The following is a 14,499-nucleotide window of genomic DNA, read 5'->3' as shown; positions in this document are numbered from 1 at the left end:
TAATTTAGGACGGAGGGAGTAGTAGTTTTGAATATATTAACATACCCGCTCATAATAAATCACGGTGGTATTATTATGAAAGATCGAATTCTACGATTTTGATGGATGCTGCCGTTTGGACTTTGGAGAGTAAATTGATTTGATTGAATTAATTATTCTTGCATGCTAATTTTGTCACTAATAAATGTTTCATAAATTAGCATGGTAACAAATTTCATAAAAGTGATTGTCGTCTGATGGAACGTAAATTCTAGAGGAACAAAGAATTATGTAATTTATATCAAACGTTCGAATTTCTTCTAAAAAGATAGTACTGCAAGGCTATTTTCAATTTTCTGGATAAAATAGTATTAAATATAATTTAGAATTGAGTTGTGAGACTATAAGAGGTTGTTAGCATTAATTAATTATTTTTTGATTATTATCTATTTATGATTGAATTGTGGAAATGAATCTCATGAACCAAACACACTACATATTTAATGCTGAGATATAATCTTGCAAATCGAACGTCCCCTAAATATTGTGTGATATTGGATTCCAATATATTGGAATTGAAACATTGGAATATTTTCGAAAACAGGCCGAAACATAATAAAAATGATTAATATAAGCCCACTAAATTGATATGTAGGCCCAACCAGGATCCGACTTGTTCTTCAAGAAAAAGAAAGCGAACGCAGACTGCGTCAGTTCCATCACCTGCTAACGTAAATTCTATATCTATGTTTATCCATTTAATTGATAGGAGTATTACATACATGAAATTCTAATTGTTTCCAATTGAAAGGAATTTACTAGTTTTGTTTTCGCTCAGGTAGTAGTACGAATTTGTAGGTTAATCGTATCAAATAGAAGAAGCAGGGGAAAAAAAGGAAGCAGAAAAATGCCATTGCTATCGAGAGGTGTCTTCGCCGCCAAAAGCCACGCGGAATCATCTCTCGTCGCTTTCAAAAGGTAATTTTTCGTTATTTTTAATATTTCCTAAAATATGTTGCTTCAGTTGCGTTTTTTTAATTTTTTTGTTTTGGAATCCGTAGTATATGCTGAAATGCTATATGTATGTAGTGTTACTGCTCTCATTTGATATTCAAGGATGCCGCATTCTGAGCGATGACTTTTAGAGTTGTAAATTTGATGCTGTTGATAGGAAGAGCGAGCAAGGTTTAGCTGTTTTTGTGGCTAGGGGACTGAGATTAGTTTATGGAGAAAAGTAAACATAGTGGTGGAATTTGTTGACAGATTCTCTAATTTTCATTAATTAGGAAGAATGGTGATTTTTAGAATCGCTTTATGTTAAGGATTTGGAATTAGATGCGGAGAACATTCTATTGAATTCCGAAGTAGTTTCAGCTAGGTCTGTTGTTGAAGGAACAACTCACATCTTTAAATGTTTTAAGTGATCGTTGAGTGGGCCGATCACTAGGTGGGGATGCTTCCTCCAGCATGACCGGAGCCTTTCAGAATTGTTGTTTTATGGGCATTACCATCCCAGCCTGGGTCCAGCAATGGTATCAATTGTATTGCTTATCTAAATTTTATATTGAGCATAATCTTGGTACGTTATTCAGTCTGTTATAGAGGAATCTGAAATTTCCATGCATTGCTGATTGAGACATGAATTAGTGATATTCACATGAATTTGTCATTTCCTGGTGGTTGAAACATACACTACAGATGCTCACATGAGCAAGCATACCCCATAAAATAGCTTATTAGAACCTTCCATATTCACTAATATCTAAGTGTATTTCAATATCTTTTCGTAGGTGTGGTTTGTCAAAGATATTTTTCTCATCAATGTCCAGAAGACCTGCCTTGAACAATTTATCTTCCCATCCATTGACTGAACAAATAATGATGGCAGATCATGAGAGTCTGACTCGTCTGAACTATTTCACGAAGTATGTATTCTCCATTTCAGTTCTTTGTCCATGGCCTTGTTGTGATTTAAACTTGCCTTTGATGAAGCAGCGATATTATTGGAATGCATAGATAAATTGATAATTTATCTATATTTGTAAAAAGGGGAAGTACTTAGTAGTCAGCACTGACCTATTTTACGTTGTGAATTTTGGTGTTTCACGCATCATGGGCTGAGCCAAGTCAAAACTTTGTTGAATAAAAATAGAGATGCAGTTAAAGTTTTATTCTATACTACCTCCATCCCATGCTACTCACACTTTTTTTGGACACTTTATTTAGAGAATGAGTAATTTGTGAAATTAAATTAACATTTTAAGTGTAATAAGGGAACACTTAGTTAACTCTAATATCTTAATTAAATACCCTAATTTTTGCTTAAAATAGAAATAGTGCAAGTAGTTTGGGACGGCCCGAAAAGGAAAAGTGCGAGTAGCATAAGATGGAGGGAGTATTTAATAAGGTGAGTAGGGTTGTGAAAGGGATTTTTGTTGTTGAACCAGCTTTCAGTATTACTCTATAGTGATTTCATTTACTCATCTCATCATATGAATAGTCCAATCACATGTTGCAATATCAATGTCTGGCTGCCTGCAGGTATGGTTTATCTAAGAGATACTACTGTAGCAAAACAAAGTCCACAAACTGTGTTAAGACTAGCCCATCGCCTGAACAAGCTGGCACTAATTGGAGATCTTTTCTAATTGTATGATTATGATATCGCTTTTTCCATCTCTTTCAAGATGCTCAGTATCTATCTACGTCATCAACGACTTCTTTATGAAATGCCTTCCTGTTAATTACCTTCATCTCAGACTTATTTGTGCAGCCTGGTTTGGCTGGTTTGGGTTTGACTGGAATTGGTGGGTTACTTTTTCTCTTTCACGATAATGATCAAAGGAGAGCAGTGCTTAAAGGTATTTGTGTTTTTTTTCCCGAATTATCAGTTTTAAAATGTACTATATGCATGTTCTGCTCTCTCTATATATTTCAAATTAAGACTTTTTATTCTGGAAAAGTTTGTTGGTGATGGAACAATCTAATTAGTTATAGATTGCATTGAATAGTTTTTTATTATTAAGCCTCTTTCCTTCGGATGATTTATCAGTAGCATGTTGTTTGTTCTAACTGTTAATTCATTAAAGAAACTGCATAGGATTATTGTTAATTGAGTTCCCTATTAGATATAAATTGCATTGGAATTTTTTTGGAACAGTTTGCTATTACACGTTACCTTGTTGGAATTCACAAGAACTTTGTCATACAATTAAAATTTGGTGGCAAATGTAGTCACTAGTGCATTGTCTTTTCCACACTGAAGTAAGAGTGTATGCTTTAACACAATCTCTTGTACTTGTAACAGGTAAGGGTGTAAAGTTTGAGCGAAGTGCCAATCAAGGGCCGATAATAGGTGGCCCTTTTAGTTTAATAGATACAGAAGGCCGCATTGTGACCGAAAAGAATCTCCTGGGGAATTGGGTTCTTCTTTATTTCGGCTATACATCCTCCCCTGATGTAGGGCCTTCAGAACTTCGAAAGATGGCCAACACAATTAACATCTTAGGTTCTACTCTTTTACCCTGGCTCTAATTGAATCAGCTATTGTATCAATGTTTTCGTCACTGAAATGTTTGACTTCACTGAAAGAATCGAAGCAGAATATCAAGGTCTTACCCATATTTGTCACCATTGATCCTCAGCGGGACACCCCCTCACATCTTCGTGCTTATATCCATGGTGAGTTATTCTTGTTTAGATTCTCATTCTCTTAACCACCACGAATTTTTGAATTACATGACCTTTAACTTTCTAATGTCCTTGGCACAAACTGCAGAATTCGACTCAAGAATAGTGGGTTTGACCGGACCAGTTACTGCAATAAGGCAAATGGCACAAGAATACCGAGTGTTCTTCAGAAAGGTTGATGAACAAGGGGGTGATTATCTTATCGAGTCTTCTCACAATATGTAATTCGCATTCTTCACACCTTTGATCCTAAATTTTATGATGCTAAATAATTCTTCAGCACCCCGATTGAACTGTAACTAACTTTTCTCTAATTATGAACAGGTACTTGATGAACCCGGGTATGGAGGTCTCAAGATCATTTGGCATCGAGTATAATGCTGAGGAGCTGTCTGAGGCCATAGCCAAAGAGATCAAGAAATCTGCTATTACTGAGCCGCGGAGTTGATATACTTGCTCGATGTTTCTACAGCGTAATGGCCTTATTCATTAGACAGCATTTTCTTTTTCTTTTTAATCTCCAAGGAAATTTCTTCGCGTTTAACTCTGTTTCCATTTATTCGGATGCATTCATTTTAAGAGCTATTTTGGTCTGCTAATTTGACTGTACTAACGGAGTTAATTTTGTGAAAATTGATAGTTATAATTACATTGGTACTACAATTCGAAATTGTCTGAAACATTTATATTTTGGTAACTCCTTTGTGAGGTAAGCTTGATTGTTCACTAATGGAGTAATACTTCAACTAATTTCTTTCTGTTTTTCTCATAGTTGATCAAATTTGTATCGTTCACAACTATAGTCGGAGCGAGTTACAAACAATACTCCTTCTGTCAACCAATATAAGGCCAATTTTGATCGTGCATGAGTTAAATTTAGGAAAAAGTGAGTGAAAAATATTAGTAAAAGCTGGTTGGTCTTACTTATTATTATAGTAAATTTGAGTGAAAAAAAGTTAGTGGAAGATTGAGTCTATTACTTAAATGTAGTAAATAAATATATGAGACATTATTGGTGGACAGGCGAAAAATGGAAAAATGAAACATTTATTATGGACGGAGTGGGAGGAATATTTGTATTACAACATCGTTAAATCCTTGTAATATGATCAATATGCCATCAAATATGTACTATTTGTATTTGACTCAGTTTTTAATGCAATGATTTGTTTGAATTTAGCAAGTCAAACTTGATATACAACTTCCATTTTGTTAACAGCTGTTAGTAAGGCCTTTTAATATATACGTGTGTTGACGAATCACACATATTAATAGACGTGAACTCCTGCTCTCAAACACTAGCATACCAACCAACGATCCCTCCTTCCTTTCTGTTTCTTGTACGTATTTTTTAATTCATGTCAAATAATTTTATATCAACAAAATATATATGCCTTGTCATGCCAAGACCCAGCATGTCTAGTTGTCTACTATCCTTCTTTTATAATTACTTGTATTTCATTTTTATTACCCTAGCTAAATAAAGCAGCGGATTAGAATAAGAAATCCAATTCCTCATTCACTATCTTTTTGGTAATAAATCTAGAGAATCTCATCCCTTCCACGACCGAGTCTTAAGGAGTCCTCTTTTTGGTCCCAAAAAATATCCATCATTTCACAAGAAGATAAAAAAGAAGTATCTCTCTTTACACATTTCTCTCTTTTCCTTTTACCTCCTCATTAGAGAGAGAGGGTGAGAGAGGGCAAGACCTTTGACTGCATACCTTATGTTTGTGTATGCAATCAAATAACATTCTCCTCTAACCCATCTCTCACTAACCCCCCCCCTTTTTCAAATCATGCACATCAACCACAATCATTCCCATTCTTCCTAATTTTCTCATCCAACATTCTAGATCATGGGAGACAACGACACTCCAGCCCCTAAACAATCCGGCTGCGGCCTCTTCCACCTCGTCTTCGGCCGCCGCAACATCCATACCACGCGCCGCTCCGCCTCCACCAGCTCCCTCCCGGCCCCCACCACCCGCGTCACCCGCTTCCCCAGCACCCCCTCCCAGAAAACCGGACCCAACGATCAAATTCCCGCCAAACGCCACCTCAGTTCTCCGGCAGCCAAAAAATCCAATGCCGCTGCCGCCACTGCCACCAAACCCTACGCGAAAAAGGCCATGCATGCCGGGCCGGGCTTCGGGCTTTCGGGCGAGCTCGACACCATGATCAACGACTACCAACGGGCCTCCCGGCCCGCGCTATACGGCAACCTCGGAAACCTCCGGCAGGCCGGAAACGGCGGCACCGCCGCGCCAGAGGCCCACCAGCCGAGCCCGAGGTACGCCACGAGCGTGATGGGCAACGTGGTGGCAAAGCCCGAAGCCAAGCCCGTGTCGCTGTGCCGGGCCATATCGACCCGGATGGACCCGGAGGAGCTGAAAATGCTCGGCAACGAAGACTACCGCAACGGCAGGTTCGCCGAGGCCCTGGCTCTGTACGAGGCCGCCATCTCCATCGACCCGGAGAAGGCCTCGTACCGGAGCAACAAGAGCGCGGCCCTCGTCGCCCTCGGGAAGCTTCTAGAAGCCGCCCTCGAGTGCCGCGAGGCCATCCGCATCGACCCTTTCTACCAACGCGCCCACAACAGACTCGCCCTTGTTCTCCTTAGGTTGTTGTTTTTGTTAATTGCAATTTGCAGACATAAAATTTGAAATGTTTCTTTAACTAACTCCATTGTTAATAGATTGGGAGAGGCAGAGAGGGCTCTGTTCCACTTCAAGCAGGCCGGCTCCGAGGCCGACCCCGACGCCATCGCCAGAGCTAAGCAGGTTTTGATCCATTTGAACAAATGCGGCGAGGCGAAGATCCACAGAGATTGGATCACGCTCTTGAAGGAATCAGCTCTTGCTGTCGACGCCGGCGCCGACTCTGCGCCTTCTGTATTCGGATTGAGGGCTGAGGCGTTGCTGAAGATGAACAAGCATGAAGAAGCCATTGAAACAATGGAGAAGAGCCCTGTTTTCGACGTCGATCTCTGCACCAAATTCTTCGGCCCTGTCGGGAGCTCGAGCTTGCTGGTATTCCAATCTCAGGTCCACTTAGCTGCTGGCAGGTTTGATGAAGCTGTGGCGGCGGCGCAAGCAGCGGTGAAGCTGGACTCGAAAAGCAAGGAGGCGGTGGCGGTGGCGAAGAAGGCGAGGACGGTGGCAGCTGCGAGGGTGAATGGCAACGAGCTCTTCAAGGGGGGGAGGTATTCCGAGGCGTGCATTGCGTATGGCGAGGGGCTGAGCCACGATCCGCAGAATGCAGTCCTGTTGTGCAACAGGGCTGCGTGCAGATCGAAGCTCGGGCAGTCCCAGAAGGCCATAGAGGACTGCAACTCGGCCCTCAGGGTCCGACCGTCTTACACCAAGGCTAGGCTGAGGCGGGCTGATTGCTATGGCAAGGTTTGTGATAGATTGGTGGCTTTTCTTTTTGTACTGAAACAGAGGTGTTGTGAATGTTTGTGTGGTTTTTGCAGATTGGGAAATGGGCGGCGTGTGTGGAGGATTGCGAGGCGTTGTTGAGGGAGAATCCGGAGGATGAGGAGATCGGGAGGATGATGAGGGAGGCGGAGGCGAAGCTGAGGAAGGGAGGTGGGAGGCAGGACTTGAACGGGGCGGGCGGGGACGCTGCTGGCTTGGCTGTGGTGGTGAGCAATGAGCATTTTAGGGATTTTGTGGCTTCTTCTGGTGAGATTTTCATTAGGCTTTTTTTTAAAGATCGGCTTGATTTTCTTGAATTTTTTGAATAATTTTGTTTTGTTTTGTTTAGGTACTTGTGTTGTTTTGTTCTCTACCAAGACAGCAGATTCAAGAATCTTGCAAGTTGTGGAGCAGCTCTATCAGAGATATCCATCTGTGAAGTTTCTCAAGGTTTGTAAGAACATTTTCGGGTTTTGATGCTTTCTCGATCGTCTTTGTTTGTAACGATGATGGATTCTGATCATGGACGACGACGATAATGTGGTTGTAGGTGGACATGGAGGATCACGCTTCCTTGGCAAAATCGGAGGGGGTGAACTCATTCCCGGCCTTCATAATCTACACGAACGGAACGAGGGCGAGTCAGATCGCAGGGGACAAGTTTGATTTGTTAGAGACATCGATCAAAGGTTGCATGAGATCGTGATCATCTACACAAACACGGGACAAATTTGAGATCAATGGGAGGAAAATTGATGCTTTTTTAGTAGGAAATACCACAGAAAGATTGATCTTTTAGGACAAAACAATGAACCATAGGATGTGAAGTGAAAGAAACATTTGCTTCTCATCATTTCTTGATTTCTTGTAATGATGCATTTGTGTTTGTCTAGAGAAAAAGAAAAAGGGACAGCATTCTTACACCAATCTTTGAAGAAATTCTTTTCTTTTTCTTCAGAAAAAGAAGTTTTGAAATTTCGAATATGAGTGGAAGTTTCCTTTCCCTCCAATTTCTTGAATGAGATTATGATAATTGATGTTTAATTTTGTTTAATCAATCATTAGTGGGATTGAAGGGCCTACTAATTATGGTTGTTAGGGTGCGTAACAGCTATACTTGGGTCAATTAGAAATTTAGGACATAACTTCCAGTGAAAAAGTCGGCAAGTAAAAATTTCATTTTTTCACTTAAGCGTGTCTCTGATTAAAAACCTAATTAATCGCGATTTCCTGTTGCTGATTATTTTAAATTACTACTTTGTCAAGACTTAGTTACTAGAAGAGTCATGATTGCCGATTTTTTTTTTTTTTGGTTAAAAGTAGGTCCTCATTGTTTGGTTAATTAATTTATGATATTGACATGTAAATTCCTAATTCTTCTTTACATTCTTTACACTAATATTAGCTAGAATCCACCTATAAATAATTGTTTTAAATTTGCAACTAACGAAATTTTGGTTCTAATAATATAATTTAATATAAATCTTAATTGAACAAATGAAATTTATAAGAGTTTGGTATATAATACTGTTGTTTTATAATCTAAAACGTGAGGCTATTTTGATTAACATTTGATAGTACCATTTAAGTAAATTCAAGTTATATTAGTATAAAATAGATCAATGTTTTAAAATTAATGATTCACTTAGAAAAAAATGGACGGAATTAAGACCGGATAGTTTGATTATACCAATAACACTGTTGTAAAATTAATTGCACGTTAACAAATGATAGTCACGTAAAATGTAGAGGAATGAATATCTATTACTGATAATAAATGATATGCGTACGAACCAAATCTGATAATTAAGGACCTAAAATTTAAATGCGTTAGGTTTAAGAGACGCGCGCGCTTTGTAGCCCAAATTTCTTTCTTACAATGATAGACTAGAGTCTAGACTATTTACCATATGAACCCCTTTTTGCAAACATTTCTATTGGATTGTTGGGTTGGGGTTATTCGAAGTTGGCCGTCCGCTAAGCGCATTTTGTTCTTTCAAAGCAACTCTGACGAATTGTTGAGTTGGTAGTGTTGTGAAGTCGGTGATCCGCTATCTTGGTTCGGGACTCTTGGAGTGTTTCCGGTGACAACAATGTGCTATTACTATGTATGGTTCCAGTGGACTGCTTGAATATTGGCGTTGTGCGAACTAAGCGGTTCGCTGTTTGCGGATCTAACTCCAACTTCTATACTTTGCATTTTTTGACCTCTTTCAAACCATTTTACCGTGAAACTCAATGGAATGATCAAACATCAATTTATAGGAATATAGACCAAAACATATTAAAATCGCGCAATACTCAATCAAATCAAATCAAATCAAGTCTAGCCCCTAAACATACGTAAAATTAATTATAATCAGCGGACCAATGACGTACTATTTCAATTTTGGTTCGTCCCTTCAAATTAGAAACTTTTATTTTATGACACTTTTTTCTCTCTAATAAAGTTGGACATATTTTCCACTAACAATATGTTAATAGTTTTTTTATTTCTAATTATTTCTTTAACTTTAAAAATATTGGATTACCAATGGATGACAATCCTTCGATAATTACCAAACACGAATCTCATATGGTTAATTTATTACATTGAATTTCATTACCTAGTTTTATGATGGAAGATGCCTAGAAAATCATCAAAAAAATATTGTAAAATCTTTTGAATTATCAATAGTAGTTATAGATAGACGGATAAAAACAGTGGTGGACGCTGGACGCAGGATTTTAGGACTGAGGGATCCAAATTATTACTAACAAATTATGATTTAATCACCGTAAAGAAAGCAATAGAAACTGCTGGCGGTAGAGTAGAACCCAAATCTCCAGTATGCAAATCCCATTCTAAACCATCTGTGCTAAGTAATGATCTATAAACTATAGTATGAATATATAATAATATAGTAATACCAAAAATAGCTGGGGTTTCCAAAGATCCCCATGTACCAATGTAGGTCCGCCGCTAGATAAAAAACTATTATATGAAGTAAGTTTATTTGATGGTACAATACTTAGTTGTCAAAGAAGAATGTTATTAATAGCAGCTATTACAATACTAGTATCGCTTTTTAAACAATGTCAGCTCTTTAGAAAAAATGTTATTAATAGCAGTTATGACAACACTATTACGTACCGCTTTTCTAACAACGTCATCTCTTTCTACGTCGACTTTGAGCACATCCAACTTTATTGACTCGCATAATGCATTATGCAAAAACTCCACAACCTTACTAAAACTTACAAGATAAGTACGACTAATATCAGCTCCTCAAACTCCCATATTCACTCACACACTCGTCTTGAAGAATGAGCGCTGATCCCTTGTTGTAATCGAGCCATTTCTTCACCACAAAATGCTTTTGGGAACACGATTTTCCAAGTGCTACAGAGCTTATTTCAATAAAGTCGCAATACCAATCATCATAACCGCTTATCACGATTATTATGCTGCATACGGGCCCACGTAAACATGGGCCTTTCACAGAGAAGAGGTCCGTTTCTCCGACCTTAAAGTAGTTGTGGGTTGAGCCCATTAAACCCCAATCTTTGAGGTTGCTGATGGAGAGTTCGTCTTTGAAGCTGTCGCCGACAAAGAGGCTTACGTTAGCAGTAGTGCCGGCCGACGGAATATCCGCGGTTTGCACATAGATGGTGTAAATACAGTCCGACGAATTCGCCTGAATGGAGAATTTACATACTCAATAAACGGACTATTATTTTTATTTTACATACAAATGAGCATATATTTAAACGCAGCGTCACGAAAGACTTGAAACATTAAAAAAGCAAACCATTTTTTTATTATAGTATATGTGAATTTAATGGAATTATAAATCGATCCATGGTCTTTAGTTTTGACTTATTTTTCTTATGATTTATATATCATACAAACTCCCAAACCTAATCTCATACGGTTAATCAGAAAAAATATTATTATACATATAAATAAAAATATATTTAACACGGGGCAACATTATTTTATACATAAAATCTCATTGACTAATGCGTCAAGAGAAAAAATCTAAAATAATAACATAAAATAAAAGCGACTTACATTAGTGTAGATGATGAAGGATAGGAGGAAGAAATTGAAGATGAGATGTTTGATATCCATGTTTCTTCAGACTTCAAATATTCCTGTTTTGCGCAACTCTTGGAGTATATATAATTAGATATTTCCCCTGTAACTATACTCATCAAAATTTGAATATATTGAGATTGAAAATGAACCAGAAACGTCGCATTCTATATAGATAATATAGATTTTTGTCAAAAGGTAGTCCACATATTAAGTATTAAAAAATTCTTATGTTTCATTTTGTTGAAGGATACATATAACAGCTCCAATTTTAGTTTAAAGTCCGAACTTAGTTTTCAACCTTAAAGTATTGCTTTGCAATACTTTGTAGTACTATTACGTAAAATCTTACTTATTTAAAATGAGGTGAAATTATTTTGTCGTATAATTCACTACAAAAATCTCGCGTTTTAGCAACGGACATTTCCGTTGTTAAATGACTTAATTCCGTTGCTAAATACGATTAGCAGCGGATTAGTATCGGACAGTCTCCGTTGCTAAAAGGCTCGCTGCCAAATTGTCTGTAACGAACATAATCCGCTACTAATAATTAGCAACGGATTTCCAACAGACTATATACGCTACTAAATTGAAATCAGATTGGAAACGAAAATGAATCAAATTTAGCAGCGGATATATCCGTTGCTAATACTAGCGGATTAGTAGCAAAAGCTTATTACCAGTAGAATAGCAGCGGATATATTCTGCTACTGGAGTTTTTTATTTTTATTTTATATATTACTATTATGTTGCTATTCCGTTGTTAATTTTAAATGTATTTTACTAATCAATTTTTTTATTGCTTACCCAGTTACGACAACCTATTTACAACAAACCAGCATCTCATCAAATAAATAACAATTCTTTGTAGGAAAAAATAATATAATAAATATATTAATAAATATTTTGCAAATTACATGAAGTTCGATATTGTAATGGCTTTGAAATATAGTTGATAGTGAATTACAAAATAGTGGTCAAACTCATAATTCTTCAGAATCATGACTACGAGACTGAACAACGGGAGTTATAGGACTATGGGACATGAACTGGTCCATCTTCTCATTTAGAATCGCCATATCTTCCTCTAATTCCATTCTCTTCTCGCGCTCATCATTGAATTTTTCTTCATCTCTTCAAGTTTGCGGTCCACTTGCTGACGACCCTCCAAAATTCTTACTGTAGTACAAACTCTTAACTAGTTAGCATTCACAATCAAAGCACAAAATCACCCTCACTTCACAGCAAATTGCATCGGTGAAGCCGACAAGACTCCACCTAAAACCTAACCACTATCCACACCTTAAAATTCTCCTATAAACAATATACTGACTGTTATTACCACTATTTGGGTCATGGTACAAAAAAGCATAAAGAAACAAGATAAAGATGCTAACCTTTGTTATAAACTCTTCTCTTAACTTATCTTTAGCTTATTCTTTTTTCTTTAGCAACAATGCTTAAGTGTAGACCTAAAATATTATTAAGAATAGAAATTTATAGAAACCTAACAATCTAAATTATCTAATCACAAACATGACAATTAATTAAAGTGAAGAGCCAACATATACATTCATGCATAATCAATCGTATACTGCAAATAGTTCCATTTATATTTAAGGGGAAAACCATTTAGATGTATAACAGTGATGCAATAGTAAACACATACAATGATGCAATAGTAAATACTGACCTTGACAAGCTCTTCTAGGACAGCAAAAGCATGTGATGTATCTCTCTATGGAGAGAAACTACAGGAAAACAGAATGTCAATACCTGTGATAAAATTGAATCCTAATTCATCAATACTACTAATGCTTTTATAAGTACACAAAACATCTACAATAAGAAAATGCACTAATTATACTTCATATTGCTCATTTGCTATGACTATTTACAATTTAAAACATCTTCACTTGTTAGTCATTTGCTTTCTTTCTTGCTAATCAGTTGCTTTACGTTAATTACGAAGTTATAGGGAAGCAATCAATACTCAAATACAATAGAACAAAAATTGGAGTAATATCCAATCATCATGAATCAAATCCTCATAGCTAGTTTGAATAAATCTAGACAAGAATAATATGCATCAATGGCTTCAATCTTATATAAAAAAATCCCCCAAGTTAGACATGTTACTTAATAAAAGATTCCCCTAATCCCTATACATATATAAATTGTCTTGCTCATGGATGGGAGAAATGCAGAACCAGCAGAAGACATAGGGGTCCAAATCAAACAAATACACTCCTATTAGAAAACTAACAACCCAATTTTCATTCCCTAATTCCTATACATATACAAATATGTATGCAAAGTAACTGGAATGCAGCTGAGGGAGCCATTCACTTCAAACAAAAAATCAATGAAATCTCACGCCTAAAAATGTGAAGTTATGTTGATTAAAAGTTGCTTTCAAGCACATCTTTTATTAAAAAACTTACATCCCTTTTTCATTCCCTAATTCCATAAACATATATAAATTGTCTTGCTTATTGAAATGCAGAATCAACAAGAAACAAATCATATAAAATACTCCATGTTATTCAATTATTGATAACACACCACTTTTCATTCCTTAATCCTAAACATATATAATTATGTATACATAATAAATATTAGCAGTGAAAATTCGGGAAAGCTCAGGCCTAAAATAGTGAAGAAGTGAAATTGTGTGGACAATATTACTTCAAAATGTGAAGAAATTGTGTTGATTAAAAGTTGGATTCAAGCCTAAAAAATCCCTATAAAACAAATTAATAACATAATATACATAGAGAGAAGGAAGGAGAAAGAACCGGCGGCGGCGGCGTTCAGAGCAGAATAGCGGCGGTGGCGGTGGCGGTGGAGTGCGAAGCAGCAACGTTTAGAGCAGAGCAGCTGCGGCGGCGACGTTAGCTGAGAAAAGCAGCAGCGGCGTTTGGAGGAGAGCGGCGGCAGTCGGTGGACTGCAGATCGGCATCGGCGGCGGTTGATTGCAGATCAGCGGCGTGAGGCGTGGAGAGGGTGGTTGGGGTTGTGTTTAATTTAAGTGTAAACGTGAGGCGTGGAGAGGAGGGGTTGGGTTGTGTTTAATTAAGTGTAAACGTGAGGCGTGGTGAAATTTGACTAAGATTAAAACCTAATTAAATCCTAGTCACGGTTTGCAGCGATTCGGTCCTACGCAGGTTTTGCAACGGCCATTCTCCGCTGCTATTTAGTAACGACAAAGAATCTGTTGCTAAGGCATTAATTTCTCCAATTTTGAATTTTTTTAATAAAAAAAAATTAATAGTAGCGGATGTTTCCGTTGCTAAATCGTAGCTGGTACCAATCTGCTGCTAATTCCGCCAC

The 14,499-nt window shown here is 37.4% G+C and overlaps 3 protein-coding genes and 1 long non-coding RNA gene across 5 annotated transcripts; 2 read left to right on the top strand and 2 right to left on the bottom strand.

The window, feature by feature from the left end:
- The first annotated feature begins 715 nt into the window (after positions 1 to 715).
- Positions 716 to 4,278, top strand: HCC2 (Thioredoxin superfamily protein). 2 transcript variants are annotated; one of them, XM_089064030.1, is made up of 8 exons: positions 716 to 957; positions 1,770 to 1,904; positions 2,521 to 2,629; positions 2,753 to 2,840; positions 3,287 to 3,487; positions 3,571 to 3,660; positions 3,758 to 3,890; positions 3,994 to 4,278. In XM_089064030.1, exons 1-8 carry the CDS (start codon positions 887 to 889, stop codon positions 4,115 to 4,117), a joined length of 951 nt encoding a protein of 316 aa, XP_088920156.1. In that variant the 5' UTR covers positions 716 to 886; the 3' UTR covers positions 4,118 to 4,278. The 2 variants fall into 2 exon arrangements, with proteins under 2 accessions (XP_088920156.1, XP_088920157.1); XM_089064031.1 differs by lacking the exon at positions 716 to 957 and adding an exon at positions 1,401 to 1,511.
- Positions 4,279 to 5,301: 1,023 nt separating this feature from the next.
- On the top strand, positions 5,302 to 8,107 carry LOC125218365 (inactive TPR repeat-containing thioredoxin TTL3-like). Its single transcript, XM_048120022.2, has 5 exons — positions 5,302 to 6,292; positions 6,368 to 7,070; positions 7,145 to 7,355; positions 7,438 to 7,538; positions 7,639 to 8,107. Exons 1-5 carry the CDS (start codon positions 5,529 to 5,531, stop codon positions 7,792 to 7,794), a joined length of 1,935 nt encoding a protein of 644 aa, XP_047975979.1. The 5' UTR covers positions 5,302 to 5,528; the 3' UTR covers positions 7,795 to 8,107.
- Positions 8,108 to 10,103: 1,996 nt separating this feature from the next.
- LOC125202020 (PLAT domain-containing protein 3-like) lies at positions 10,104 to 11,288 on the bottom strand. Its single transcript, XM_048100331.2, has 2 exons — positions 11,143 to 11,288; positions 10,104 to 10,765 (listed from the first exon to the last, which is right to left on the bottom strand). The coding sequence occupies exons 1-2, from the start codon at positions 11,200 to 11,202 to the stop codon at positions 10,349 to 10,351; spliced, it is 477 nt and encodes a 158-aa protein (XP_047956288.1). The 5' UTR covers positions 11,203 to 11,288; the 3' UTR covers positions 10,104 to 10,348.
- A 745-nt stretch (positions 11,289 to 12,033) lies between these two features.
- On the bottom strand, positions 12,034 to 14,199 carry LOC148931587 (uncharacterized). Its single transcript, XR_016134896.1, has 3 exons — positions 13,965 to 14,199; positions 12,860 to 12,917; positions 12,034 to 12,345 (listed from the first exon to the last, which is right to left on the bottom strand). It is a non-coding gene; the product is annotated as an uncharacterized LOC148931587 (long non-coding RNA).
- Between the last annotated feature and the right edge of the window lie 300 nt (positions 14,200 to 14,499).

This window comes from Salvia hispanica, chromosome 2 (assembly GCF_029641045.1).
Source record: "Salvia hispanica isolate PSC_SH4W2 chromosome 2, Shi_PSC_v1, whole genome shotgun sequence".
Lineage (NCBI taxonomy): Eukaryota > Viridiplantae > Streptophyta > Magnoliopsida > Lamiales > Lamiaceae > Salvia > Salvia hispanica.
This window is presented reverse-complemented; position numbering and strand designations above follow the sequence as displayed.